The sequence below is a fragment of the Simochromis diagramma genome, unplaced genomic scaffold (assembly GCF_900408965.1).
Source record: "Simochromis diagramma unplaced genomic scaffold, fSimDia1.1 OVJJ01000361.1, whole genome shotgun sequence".
NCBI lineage: Eukaryota > Metazoa > Chordata > Actinopteri > Cichliformes > Cichlidae > Simochromis > Simochromis diagramma.
The window spans coordinates 6,557,781-6,571,223 of record NW_024386860.1 but is presented as its reverse complement, the minus strand read 5'-3'; the positions used below and the strand labels follow the sequence as shown (position 1 = coordinate 6,571,223).

General features: G+C 41.6%; 1 protein-coding gene across 2 annotated transcripts in view; it reads right to left on the bottom strand.

Annotated features, from left to right (window-relative positions):
• Positions 1-13,443, bottom strand: part of LOC120732504 (nectin-2-like) — an 85,574-nt gene that overhangs the window by 49,441 nt on the left and 22,690 nt on the right. For both annotated transcript variants that reach the window (XM_040030169.1, XM_040030170.1), the window contains exons 2-3: positions 5,581-5,690; positions 4,464-4,716 (exon numbers count right to left, since the gene is read on the bottom strand). In XM_040030169.1, the coding sequence (XP_039886103.1) occupies positions 4,464-4,716; positions 5,581-5,690 (363 nt within the window). The remainder of the gene's footprint in view (positions 1-4,463; positions 4,717-5,580; positions 5,691-13,443) is intronic.

Sequence of the window (13,443 nt, the reverse complement as noted above, 5' to 3'; positions counted from 1 at the left end):
ATCATACTTTACTGTTTTATGGTTTTTCCATTATGCTTACAGATAAGTTTCCCCTTTGCTTTCTTAATCTCCAAGCTTTTATAACAAAGCTGTGACACCATGAGTGCAATGGGTTCCCGCACTGATTACAAGTCATGTTAACATATAGCCACATTAAGAGCAATTCTCTCGTCATTGTTAAAAACAAAAGCTATCTCATGATATACATCAAGATTGATTCACTGCTCAGAACCGTACTGAGATCAATTCCTTTCATCAAGGAAGCCAATCTCATTTCTAATAGTGCTACTACTACTACATTAATCTAAGTCAGGTTTACTTCTTTTAAACAATTTATCCCACTTTTCTGTATAAATGTCTTGCTGTATAGCCTTTTGTTGAGTCTCACAGGGGCAAAATAGAAAGCATCACCAGCACCGATCCTCCAAGCATCAGTGATAACAGTGAGGTGAGGTATCTGTGTCGAGCCCAAAGGATACTAAATGAGAACACGTACCCCAGCCACAGCCTGTTCACCCTGCTTTCCATCTGGCAAGCGATACAGACACATTTGTTTCCCGTTTCTTTCCTTAGGCTGCAAGACTAAATTCTGAATTCATCCTCTGCACTTCAAGTCAAATAATAAACTTTATTTTTATGACTTACTGTCATAAGAACATTGAATTTTGCTCTAGTAGTCGTGCAATAAGAATGAATTCTAAATTTAAGCACAAATTCCTCCCTACTGAGAAGACATTAAGATCTTTTATTTGTATTAAGATAAATGTGTTTACTTTTAGTCTGCTCACACTAGTTTTGAGAAAAGTTTTTTTTAAGACTAGAAATGTGGCTTTTCTAAAAGCTTGATTTAGAAATTGTCGAATTGAAACTCTTCTGCTGACAGATCATTTCGTTTACTTTAAGTAATCTTTTCCCCATTTTATTCCTTTTTTTGGTTATTGATAGCTTGAGTTTTTTGGAGTGTGTACACTCAATCTTTTGCTCCCAAGAGTTAACATTGATAAACAATTACCAGCACCAGTGCAAACACATCCAAACCCTAAATCTACTGTCACTCTCCCTCCAAACCTTAAATCCATCTGTCCCCTCTCTATTCCTATCACACACCACTGATGCACAATTTCCCTGACTGGCCAAATGCATTTCCATATACAATTTCTACATCACTACATGATCCGAGTTATCCTCACCTCCATCTTCTCTACCCTCTTCTTAATTGCCCTCTCTGATACTAGTGTGGGATCAGAGGAAAGCAGGCAGGACAGGAGCAGACAGCAGGCATGACAAGTAGCTAGATCAATATACTGCCTAGGGGGAAGCATGGGGGCATGATGCTTTGGAGAGACGGGAGCAGGGCAGAGGCACTGGTGCTGGGCCAAGGTTAGACCAATGGTTCCATTGCATTAACAAAAACACAATTGATCTGACAATACCACTTATAATAGCAATTAAGCCCAGCTGCATATGCTTTTAACCTACATACTACCTTTGGGGGAAGGTTTGAGCTGGAGGAAAAGCAGAGAGAGTAAGAGGGAAGATCCTTTGCATTCATACAGTTTGCAAGTTACATATGCATGTAGGGCTGTGCGATATGACCAAAATCTCATATCCCGATATAAGAATTCTATCGTCCAATAACGATATAAATCACAAAAATGTAACATTTTCTGTAAATTCTGTGAATCTCGACTTGCGGGAAGTGTTTCCAGCTGTGCGTCATGTAGCTGGAGTCCAGTGTTTTAACCTATGTATGAAACGATACATTTTTAGACATAAGTTGTAACGGCCGCCGTTTTCTTTGTGAGTATTTATTACACGGCGTGCTGCGGGGAACAGCCTGTTCTAACGTTTGAGTCTAAGGTTTATTTTTTTAGCACCTGGCGGCTCTTTTACTTCTCATCCGTAAATAATCTGCTCTGTCACGTGATTCAGTTTATTTTGAAAAGTCTCAACAGGATCTTGAGCTTTATTGTGAAAGGTTTATGTGGAACATAAACAAGCGGACACGCGATGGTTTTACCGTCGTTGTTGCTAATGACAACGCATAAAAAACAGGCGCTTGTCCTTCTGTAGTGTGGTTATATAAAATATAAGAGAAAGAGAGAACTTTAAGAAATTAATATAGCCACTACAGTGACCATTAAAACGATGAAAAAATATTGCCGTAAAGAGTTTATTTTGCGACACCACGAAACAAACGATAGCGTAAAATGAAACTATAGACATTTTTATATCGTCATCCGATATATATCGTTATATCGAACAGCCCTATATGCATGGGTTCCCTACAAACAGATGAGTGACAAATTTAAGGAAAAGAACAACACACTGGCTTTAATTTGCCTTGCAAAGACACAATGAGTCTCTAGAAACTTTGTCAAAACATGAAAGTAGGTTTTTGGTTGGAAAAGCCAATTTAACTGACAGTGAAACACAGTTGGGCAATTCCTCTTTTTATAAATGGCTTGACTACTCAATTAATTCATGGTGTGAAAGTCTGTGAAAAAAACCTCAAGCTTCAAATCTTTCAGAGGAAATGGTGCTGGGTTCCTGTGCACCTGACGAAAAGCCGCTGGGGGAAGGTTTGAAAAAAATGCTTGTTGTTGAGTGGTATCCTCGTGTAATACATTTAACAAGAAACATTCAAAAAGTCCTTGGGAGACAAAAAGCTGCAATGGCTTTGAACCCAGGAGTGCATGTTGGCAAACAGCAACGAATGCAACAAGCTGGGAAGTTACCCCTTGACAAATAGAGCTGTAAAAGCCACGACTCAGCGTGATGCACAACACACAGGGTTCAGGATCTCTAAAAAAATGAGTTTGTAGGGTTTCAGGAAGTCAATCCCAGAGTAGAGTAGCGCTGGTGTTGCAGATGTTTAACACGCGTGTTCACGCTAGAAGCTTTTTAGGTTCAGTAGTGCAAGAAATTTAACTAAAGATTTAAAAAAAAATGCAAAAAAGAAAAAAAAAAATCTTTGATAAAGAAATCATTTTTGTAGTTTTGCCTCCGTGCACCACAGAGAGGTTTTAAAAATCAAACAATCAAGATGTGATTGAAGTGCAGACTTTCAGCTTTAATTCAAGGGGTTTCACAAAAGTATTGCAATGACTGTTTATGAAAGACACTGTTATACCCAACCCACATTTTCAGAGGATAAAAAAAAAAAAAAAAAATCATTTTAAACATGGGGATTGCTTCATAATATGATGAAAATGTTTCGTAGTCAATGACTGCCCCAGGTCTAGCTCTCATTAGAGTTTTATACTTAACTAAAAAGCTGCTCTGTTGGGTGAGCTCAGGTGACTGACTTAGCTATTGAAGAAAATCCCATTTCCTTGCCATGAGAAACTCTTAGGTTGCTTTTACAGTACGCTTTGGGGCATTATCCATTTGGATTGTGAAGCGCTGTCTGATCAGTTTTGCAGCGTTTGGATGAATATGAGCAGAGAGTACAGCCCCATACTCTTCACAGTTTCTGCCATAATATTGTCTCCACTATGTTGAACAGATAATGTGGTATCAGATCACAAGTTGTTTCTCTCCTCCTCTGCACTTTTCTCTTCCTATCATTTTAGCACAACTTCATCTTGGTTTTATTCTCACAAATAATCTTTTCAGGTCTGTGTTGGCTCTTTTTCTGACCAAGTCTAATCTGTTCTTCTTGTTCTAAAGTGTAACCAGTGGTTTGCCCATTTCTGTAAACTCAGTATTTTCATTTATAAAGAGATTTTTGCACTTCACAGCACAAAAAAAAAAGAAAAAAAAGAAAGACTTTGACAATGATATACCAACCTGCTTTAGAATGTTCTTGGTGAAATGCCGTGTTGTGTTTAAGGTCTTTGGGCCCTTTTCATTTTCGGAGCTGGCCAGTGAACCCATTCTTGTTAAGAATGTACCAGAGATGTGATTTGAACACTTCTAAAGTTTTAAAAATGTCTGTTACTCTTCTAGTTATATTAGAGGTGGTTGGAAGTGAAAGTCTGCACTTTAACAACATGTTGGTTATTCGATTAAAATGTACTGTGGTGGTGTACACAGGCAAAACTACAGTACAAGAAAATTAGAGACCAAACTGTACCTGGACACTTGGCTAGGTAAAATTATAATTGCAATAACAAAAATCATCTTCTGGCACATCAAATACCATTCTTTTTTTTATAATTTTAAATAAAATTGGCATTCTTCAAGAAATTACCTGAAATTCCAACTGGATGTTATTCATGAAGTCTTAAGAGTAAAGATGAAAGCATGAGATGGGGAAAAAAAAAAATCCCTCTTTCTTATTAAATTCTAGCAGATCTGTTTGCTTCAGAAACCACATGTCCAATTTTTTAAGTGGTTCAGAGGTTCAGCTTCTTGGAGATAAAGCATTCATGCCTCTGTGCCATTAAGCACCTAGGCTTTTTCCTTGATTCATCACATCTTTTCTTAAGCTTAGTGCGTAGAGTACATTAGTGACCTACCTAGCATGACCAGCTGGGTGGTGCCACGGACATTTCCGCCAGGGTAGGTAGCAAATTCGCAGGCGTACTTCCCCTCATCAGTCATCCTAACATCAGTAATCTGGATAGAAGGGCTGTCCACCTTTGGAGGACTGGGCACGAAGCTGACTCTGCCTTTCACAGGTGAGTTAGGATAGCTGGGCTCATTCCCGGGGAGAAACACAGCTATGTTGACTGGGTCTTGGGTTGGCTCTGGCACATACATCCATGTGACCTATGATGGCACACACCGAGAGGGTCAGTGGACGGGAAGAATAGAGAGACAATGAAAAACAGCAGACCTCATTCGTCATGGCATTGATAAGCGACACCGCGACAGCATTTTAAGATATCCGCGTTTTAATGTAAACTCCACAGGGCTGCGTACACGGCATCACAATTAAGTGGGGAGCAGGTATGAATATGGATGCGAGTTTTTCAGGAGAAGTACTCTCTCGACTGTTCTTAGCAGAACCATGCAGAGCTGTGCACTTCCAGCTTCATTGAAATGCAGCTAAGAAATGCACCCATTACCATATTCAATCCCCTAAAGCAAAATGTAGCTTAGCATTGTTTGTTTGGAGTAATAAAACATTAAGCCTAAATGTGACAAAAACCTATTGCTGGCCTCTGGATTATTTCTGTGAGCCATGATTTGTTAGATTAAGGTGCAATGTGGCAAATAAACAAGGCACATAGAGCCATATTCAGATTTTTCTTGGTTAATTTTATTGAAGTGAATTGCTTTTTCCACCTCAGACACAGTTTTACGGACCCGCAGAATCAAATCAGTGAGTAAATGACTACTTTATTTACAGGAAAATTGTCATAATTTGAGTTAAATATCAAATCCACTTCAAGTCGGATACCTGCTGGCTTCAAGTGTAAAAGCAAATTGTAACTGCAGTCCCAATTTCACTGAATTGTATTGTGTCAAGTCAGCACAATGAGCTCCAGTTTTGGGATGACACAGACATTTTTATTTGAATTTCACACAACAAATCTAGTTTGCAGTTGAGAGAGAGTATAGTGGTGCGAAGAGGTAATCAAATACTAACCAAAGGGGGAAACAGATGCATCATGGGATTGTATATCTTACCATTGAAAGCTGTACCCCAGTGGGATCAGCGAAGGCACAGCGCAGGTTGACTGTCTGGCCAGGATACGATGTCACCTCTTGGTCTACTTTTACACGCTGACCTGAAGCTCCTGAACAAAACAAAGACAGAGACAAAAAAAAAAAGCATTACTCTCAATGTTTCCCTTTAAACACAAACTACAGGAGAAAGCAAAGAAAAGGAACAGTCTTGGTACAAAGCAAAGATAAATGAGGACACTATGGAAGTGTGTGTGATACACAGGACAGCATTACTGAACTCAGGCAAGTAGGCCAAGAGTCTGGTACCTCTCCATGACAGTGCGTGCGTGGACAGATTGGTGGTGGTGGTGGGGGAGCAAAGTTGTGTGTTGGGGGAGAGAGAAAAAAAAAAAAAAAAAAAAAAGAGGAGGAGGAGGAAAGCCAGTTCTTTTTTACCCATAGGTCATAAATCATGTGGATGGGTTATGCTTTTCTATAGCCTGCCATTTTCTGTGCCGACACATTCCTGTGTAACAGCAAAGAGTCAAAATAAATATGCTTTTCTTAGTGCGTTTTGTCAGTGGGTGTGTGAGAAACAGAACGAGCGAAGGAGCTTTAGAACGACAATCTGTGCAAGTGTGTGTGTGTCCGTCTCTGTGTGTGTAATCCAGGTTTCTGTGAAAAATGTAATTACTTGTATGAGTAAGCGCGCATTAGTGTATGTCAGCAAGATGGCACCTGTTTTAAGTAAGAGTGGATTACCGGCGGATACACAACTTCAAATGTCTGCAGCCAGGCCTACATTTCCATACGAGTGTGTGCGCTCGCAGTGTGTTTACTGGGAAGCTACAGACACAGACACACATAGAATGAGCAAAACACAATTTCCCCTAAAGACAAACAATTACTTGAAAAACTAGTTCCACTAGTTTGTGCTGAGCTCAAGCTGTTGTGTTGAAACTAATATGATCTGATGCACTGGCAGAACACACACACACACACACACACACACACACATATATATAAAGGCACCCACACACAAACGAAACCCGTACGCAAGAGATAAGAGGAAAGGGCAACGCTGTCTTTCTCGTTTGACGAGCAATAAACACCACACCTTCTCTTCTCAAGGGAGACCTGAGATATCAATACAGAGAAAGAGAAGAGGCAGGAATGAGTGAAGAACCGAGTGGGAAAGTGGAAGAAAGCAAGCCTTTCCTAGAATAACACCAGCTCTCCCAGGACCAGCCCAATTTACAACCACAAAACAACCCCCTTGTAGCCACAGAGGAACCTCTGGACAACCACTAAACAGCCCGTGGGATCAGCAGCGAGCCTTATTGGGCTGAAAAGATGAACAAGTTGTTGTTTTTTTTAAATTTCATTTTGCTTGAAGACTCATGCACGAGCATAGCTATGCAAGTCGACACACAGCGAGCATGCACACACACACACACGGGCATCAAATTACTGCTTTATTGTCAAGCACCTGGCCTGTAATGTTTCAAATGTCTAGAGCATTATGTAAAGATCACGCTACACTCCTTTGTCAGCCTACTTAAACAAGTCAGACTAATACAGATTAGGTTTGGGAGTGGGAGCCTGACTGTGGTTATAAAAATAATGTAGCAGAGGAGGAGAAAAGAGGATAAAAGGTTATTGAATACCTTGATTACTAGTCTTGATTGTAGTATAAGGACCAAGCGGCATGTCATAGGTCATTACAGCGTGGGATTGACGATAACTTACTCCTCATTTCGTTTATGTGCAAATTCATACACACACATATCTATTACGTCCACACAAAAATGTGGGGGCAAACTGAGCCGGGCCTGTTGCCTGTCATTTGGAGGCAATAAGAGGAGAGCCACCACGGGTCAACTCCTGCCAGAGCTCAGATGAGAGACAGGGCCAGCCTTATGAGACTTCCTACAGCCACGGGGAAATGAATATTACACACAAGACATACAGAGACTTGCACAACCTCATTCTTAGTGATAGTCCCCAAAGCCCAGCCCAAAGGCTCAGACTCTGTGTCATTAGAACAGCAGACGGGGAGAAAGTAAAGTCAGTGTGTGCATGTTCATCTACACAAACAGACTTTTGGAAATGATGAGACAAGGCAGCATAAAAAAAAAAAAACAAAAAAAAAAAAAACTGAGACACATTTTGAGTGCATCAGTCACATTAAAACACAAGACAGAGAGATTGGAGGCGGAGGGGGACAAGAACTAAGGGAATTAGTGAATAGAAGACAGTTCAAGGGTAAGAGTGAGAAGAATAGGGGAGAGACTGAGGGAGAGAAAGAGGGTTGGAGGGGAGGAGAGTAAGAACAGAAGCCTTATGTCACTGCTGCTCTACTTTACAGTAGCTCTGCTGCCTGCAGGTGACATACAAGCATCACCAAATGCACATGAACAAACGAAACACATGCACACACAAACTGCCCTCCTCAACATCCTTAAGTAGTCAGATGTCGGCATCCTAAGTACTGTCACCTATCATTATGTCTTTTAACACCCACATGATGTGCACGCACAGACACACACATTATTGCTGATGGCACTGTGACAGCCCTGCCATATTAACACAGTCCTCTCTGATCCTCTGCCTGGTCACGCTGACATTTCCCACCGTCCATCAGTGAAGAGGGAAATGAATCAGAGAGGAAGAAGGAGAGGAAGTATGCTGGGAGGACGGAAGGATGAAAGGAGGAGACGAGAGACAGGCTGGGAATGCCAAAGTGATGGAGGATGAGAGCGGAGGAGGGGAGGGGGGAGGCGAAGTGCAAGAAAAGTGGGGATGAAAGGGTGTGAAGAGAATGCGATGCCAGGAATAGAGAATGAAAGAGGGAGCAAAGAGAGAGTGTGGCGAGAGAAGAGGAGAGGAGGAGGAGGATCTTAAAGGGGAGACAGTGTGAGCTATGAACAAGGTTAATAGGAGACAGCTGAGGGACAAAAAAAAAAAAAAAAAAAAAAAAAGCAGACGAAATAAGAAGAGAGGGGGTTAGCAGAGGGAAAGAGGCCATGGGAGATGCAGTGGGACCAACTAAAAATGGAGAGGTGGGGGCACAGGTAACGAGAAACAGAGCGAGAAGAGGCAGACGAGGGGAGAAGAACGGGAGGCGTGGACCTGTGAGACGCCGGGTAGACTCCACACCTGACCTTGTGAGAAGCACTGTGGATGTGAACAGAGAGCGAAAGCGAAAACTACAGCGAAACAGTACAAATAAACGAGTGGAAGAGGGGGGAAGAGCGAGCACGGGCGAATAAAAGCCAAATCCTAATTTTCTCTGCAGCCCATTTGAGCCAGTCGTGGCTTATAAAACGAACATACGCTTATCAGCCTGTGTCCGCCTGCCTCGCTGCCTGGCTGGCTGACGCCTAATGGCATTCATGTCCTCCATGTCTGATCCTCACTATAGTGGAGAAAAGCAGAGCGTCAGAGGGGACGGGAGTGCAGGCCATCAACTAAAATATCCAATAGCCTTCAGAGCTCAGTGACGCTGTCATTTCATCAAACTAGGGGCTATGCCCTGTCAGGTGGGCTACAATGAAGCTTCCCCATTGTCCATGTTCCTGAAGATTGCTTCCCACTGGTCCACTGTGCATGTTTGTGCGTTTGTGTGGGAGACAGAGAATGTGGGTGGCTTTTCCTTTGGCCTTTCTAACACATTCCTGTCTCAGTAACCACTCTGGGATTTCATATTTCGTCAAGGCCTTTATGAATTTCTCCATTTCCATTATTCTCCCGTGGTTGTTATTGTTTTGCCCAGGCTTTCCACTCCTTCAGCATAATAGCTTTGATATGGGAAACAGGGAGCGTCATCACTTTTCTGTCCTGACAGAATCTGTCGCCGCATGCGCCTTCTCCGATTTGATTTTCCTTTTAAATACTTTCTCCCACTCCCCGTCGCAGGTAAACTGAAGATAGATCCACAGCCGTTTTCACAAATCAAGTTTGGGACATTAGCCACAGTTACCCTTTCTTACACTTCACTTCAAATATGTTTGCACCACTGAAAAGGGAGGGAGAGGTGACGGAGATGCCTGAAAAGAGTGTTTGGGAGCTAACGCACATCGCACCACATGATAAAGGTTCTATTCTAATTCTATATTAGGCAAGAACAACCAGTGTTAAAAGTCTAAAATTAACAGACTGTAATCCTCACTCTGGGGAAGAGACTGGGAATCACTCTTTTTTTTTTTTTTTTTTTTTTTAAATCCATCTTGAATGTTACTTTCCTTACTTAAAAAACAAAAAAGTATATGATAATGTATATGATTTATTAAAAGGAGACAAATCTCTTGCAAAAATATACAGAGCTACCCACTGTGGCAAACGCTTGTGACAAGCCGAAAGTAGCTTTAGTGAAATAATAAATGTCAATGTTATTCTTTCGATGTATTTGCATTAGTGTCACTGCAGCTCAATTTGAGCCTTAAGACTACTACACACTGCTGTCCTTTTCCTTCTCTTAGTCTAAGTGCACCTCCTGAGTGCATTCAAGCAAGTGTTACACCAAACATAAGAGGGAGAAAGCAAGAGAGACGCTTTGATGAGTTCTTCTCATTGGTCATCTCAAGCGATCGGAGTTTTCAGTTGTGTCAAAGACGTGCCGAGAAAAGCTGCTGTTGTAACTGGATGAAAAGCCTCCAGACTGACCCTACATGCCATATTTGCTCACCTGGTGGCATCACCCCATCTGATCCAGCTTCTTAAGTCAGGATCAGACCAGTATCATATCCAATAAAGCAGCGGTCCCCAACCTTTTCCGGTTTCTGCCCGACAATATTTTCACGGACCGGCCTTTAAGGTGTCGCGGATAAATACAACAAAATAAAACTAGTACCGGTACCGAAAAAAAGACGATTTATTCATAACACACGTGAAAAGACCCAGGAAAACCGAGTTAACGATAAAAACGATAACGAAATAACGCTGAAAACCGATAAAAACCCTGAAAACCATACATTTCACACCTGAGCCTCAACTCTCGCGGACCGGTACCAAACGACTCACGGACCGGTACCGGTCCGAGGCCCAGGGGTTGGGGACCGCTGCAATAAAGCAACCAGTGGATCCCTACAATAGACTGGACGTGTGTAAAAATGACTCACACTGCCACATTGTTTGACCACATTACTAAACAATATCCAGAAGAGGTTTGGGGCATTCAAACTTCCTGAAAAACAAGAAACTTAGCGGTTTACAAAATAGTTACGCACCATCCATCAGATCGTTTTGCCTCTTCATTGTTCAGAGATCTGGGTTATATTTCTCAATGCAACAGCGTCTTCAAGTTTTTGCGCTGGCCTTGGCTTCTGAATGGGCGCGCTGCCAAATACCAGCTTTCTGAAGTTGCTGATGTGTCATTTTGTTTTTTGAGACACTGGCACAGAAACACAGATTCAATTCTACATTTATTACTGAGGCTGTTTTGTACAGTGAAGTTTATAACATCAGGGCAGTGAGATTTGAGAGTGAGAAACTGTTACAATTAAGCTCATGACCAGATTCAAAGTGGCTTTCATGTATTTCATGCATGTGAGGTCGTGTACTATTTACCTTTGTTTTATACAGTAACACGGTTTTGATATGGGTTGATGTACATGTGTACACTATGAGCTTGAGTCTGGGGATGCAACGTGATAACAAACCATTTCATTTCTATTCCTCACCAGGAGCTCTCTCTCTCTTGGCTAAGATTCAGCCTCACAAAATCTTCCCTTTATTGTTTGAGATGAAAGACTGTAATATTTCAGTTTTTGTCACTGGGAACCAACTGTTCATCTTCTTCAAACTCTGTTTGAGTGGCAAAAACTCATAAGCAGAGACAGTCGAACGTGTATTAAAGCAGACAGGTGCCATCTGACGTTTTAGCTAAAATGACCTGCCAGTGTAGCTGCCCTTAAAACTGATTTCTGTGTGGTGCTCCCATTGTTGTGTCCATAACAAAATGGCAACACTGCAGTGGATGTGTGTCATGTCCTAACTGCTTCTGGTCTGTTTTAATAGCTGTTATCAGCTGGAGCCTGGAACAGCACCAACCCAAACCTGCTGTCTGCCGCTGCTGTCAGACATCACTGCCTTCTCTGCCTTATGGTCGCATAGTTAAATGAACACGGCCACACATACAGCCACGCAAATCTACAATGAACGTCCACACGTTGCGCACACACACAAACACAGACACACACACACACACACTTTGGTATGCAGGGAGCATTGTCTGGACGGCTTAGCTTTGACAGGCGAGGCAGTTTGACAAGCCAAGAATAAAACTAGGAAATGAAGACTTGAGATGTGTCTCGTCTTCTCATTGACCTTTCCACTGGGCTTACTATAAGGAGCCAATCGATAGCACATGAGAAAGCTACATTTAGAAGTAGCCACTGTGCATTATGGACATCTCCAATGACATCCTAATATTCTATTCATGCTGCTTTTCCAGTGGGAAGTCCCGAGTCAAAGACGCCAGTGTTAAAAGAAAAGAAAAAGGAGGCACACTTCAAAGACTTTAAGGTTATCAGAAGAGATCGACATTTAAAAAACTCCACTAACTTGTAAATTTAACACAGAAAAACATTTGGTGTTACAGCAAGGTTGCATGCCGGAGACAGGAGGTAAAACAAACCTCTGTGATGCAACAGGAGTAGGAAGAAAAAAAGAAAAAAAAATAGGTGCAAGAAGAAGAGAGTACTAGATTTCACTTTGTTCACAGTGACATGATGAAATATTTGATAACTGACTCTGAACATTGACTGTGGAAAGAAAAAGGGGAATCAGACACACAGGCAGAAAGAGGAAGGAAAGCAGAAACACATGAAATGTAACAGAAGAGGAGAGAAGGAAAAAAAAAAAAAAAAAAATGGGGGTTTGGAGGGAGGGACAGAGAGACACGAATAGGCTTCAAAGTGCCAAGGAGAAATGAACAGCTGGAGGAGAAATCTGCACCGGGAAGTGTGTATGTGTGTGTGTGTTTAGTAAGCGAGTGCATACACACATGCATTTGTATACTGATGCATATTCCTATTTAGTTGCCTGTTTATAACAAACATGCCCTAGGACTTGAGCGAATATCATTTGCAAAAATAAGCATTTGCCAATTCAATTAAGTGTATCGTCTTAATGAAAGAGACCCAGCAGGGAAGTATAAAAACCGAAAAATAAATATATATATTTATACAATTTATACACTTTTAAAACTGCGTGCATTTTAGTTCAGAAACCCCAAACCTCCACATACACAGCTGGACCGTGACCTTAGTCTTGCCTTGAGACTGGTTTATGCACTATGCATGAGTTCAGGAGTAAGAGGAACTAGCAGTGTAGAAGTATTCACGGTGGGATCTCCAAACCATTAAATTGCACGGGCTTTAAAATGAAATTACATACACAATAGCTCATGCATGTATGTCTCTATGGACCCTTCTCTCCCTCTTTATCTCTCCCTCTCTCACACTCCTTCATCCTCCTTTCTCAGTTATGTACATAACAAGGAATGTTTCGGGTCAAGCGAGCTACGCCAGGAGAACCGGTTTGAAATACGAATCATGTGTGTCGGGATGAGATTGGAAAAACAGGAGTTAGTCATTAGAAATGATAGTGGAGGTATTTTTCGCTTTACTGCACCGTATCACACCTTGCAACAGGAGGATGAACCTTACAGAACACATTGAAGCACTTAGCATCTGCCAAAGCGCCACATACAGGAAGCAGAAAAAAAAGAAAGAGGTTGGTTGTGGTGAGGAAAAGTCCCCCAAAAAAAACATTTCCATACACACAACTACTATGTAAAGCAAAACCATATTTAGACAGGCAGAAACAAAAACGCACATGAATGTGTGTACGCATACACGCAGGGTGGACAGGCACTCTTCC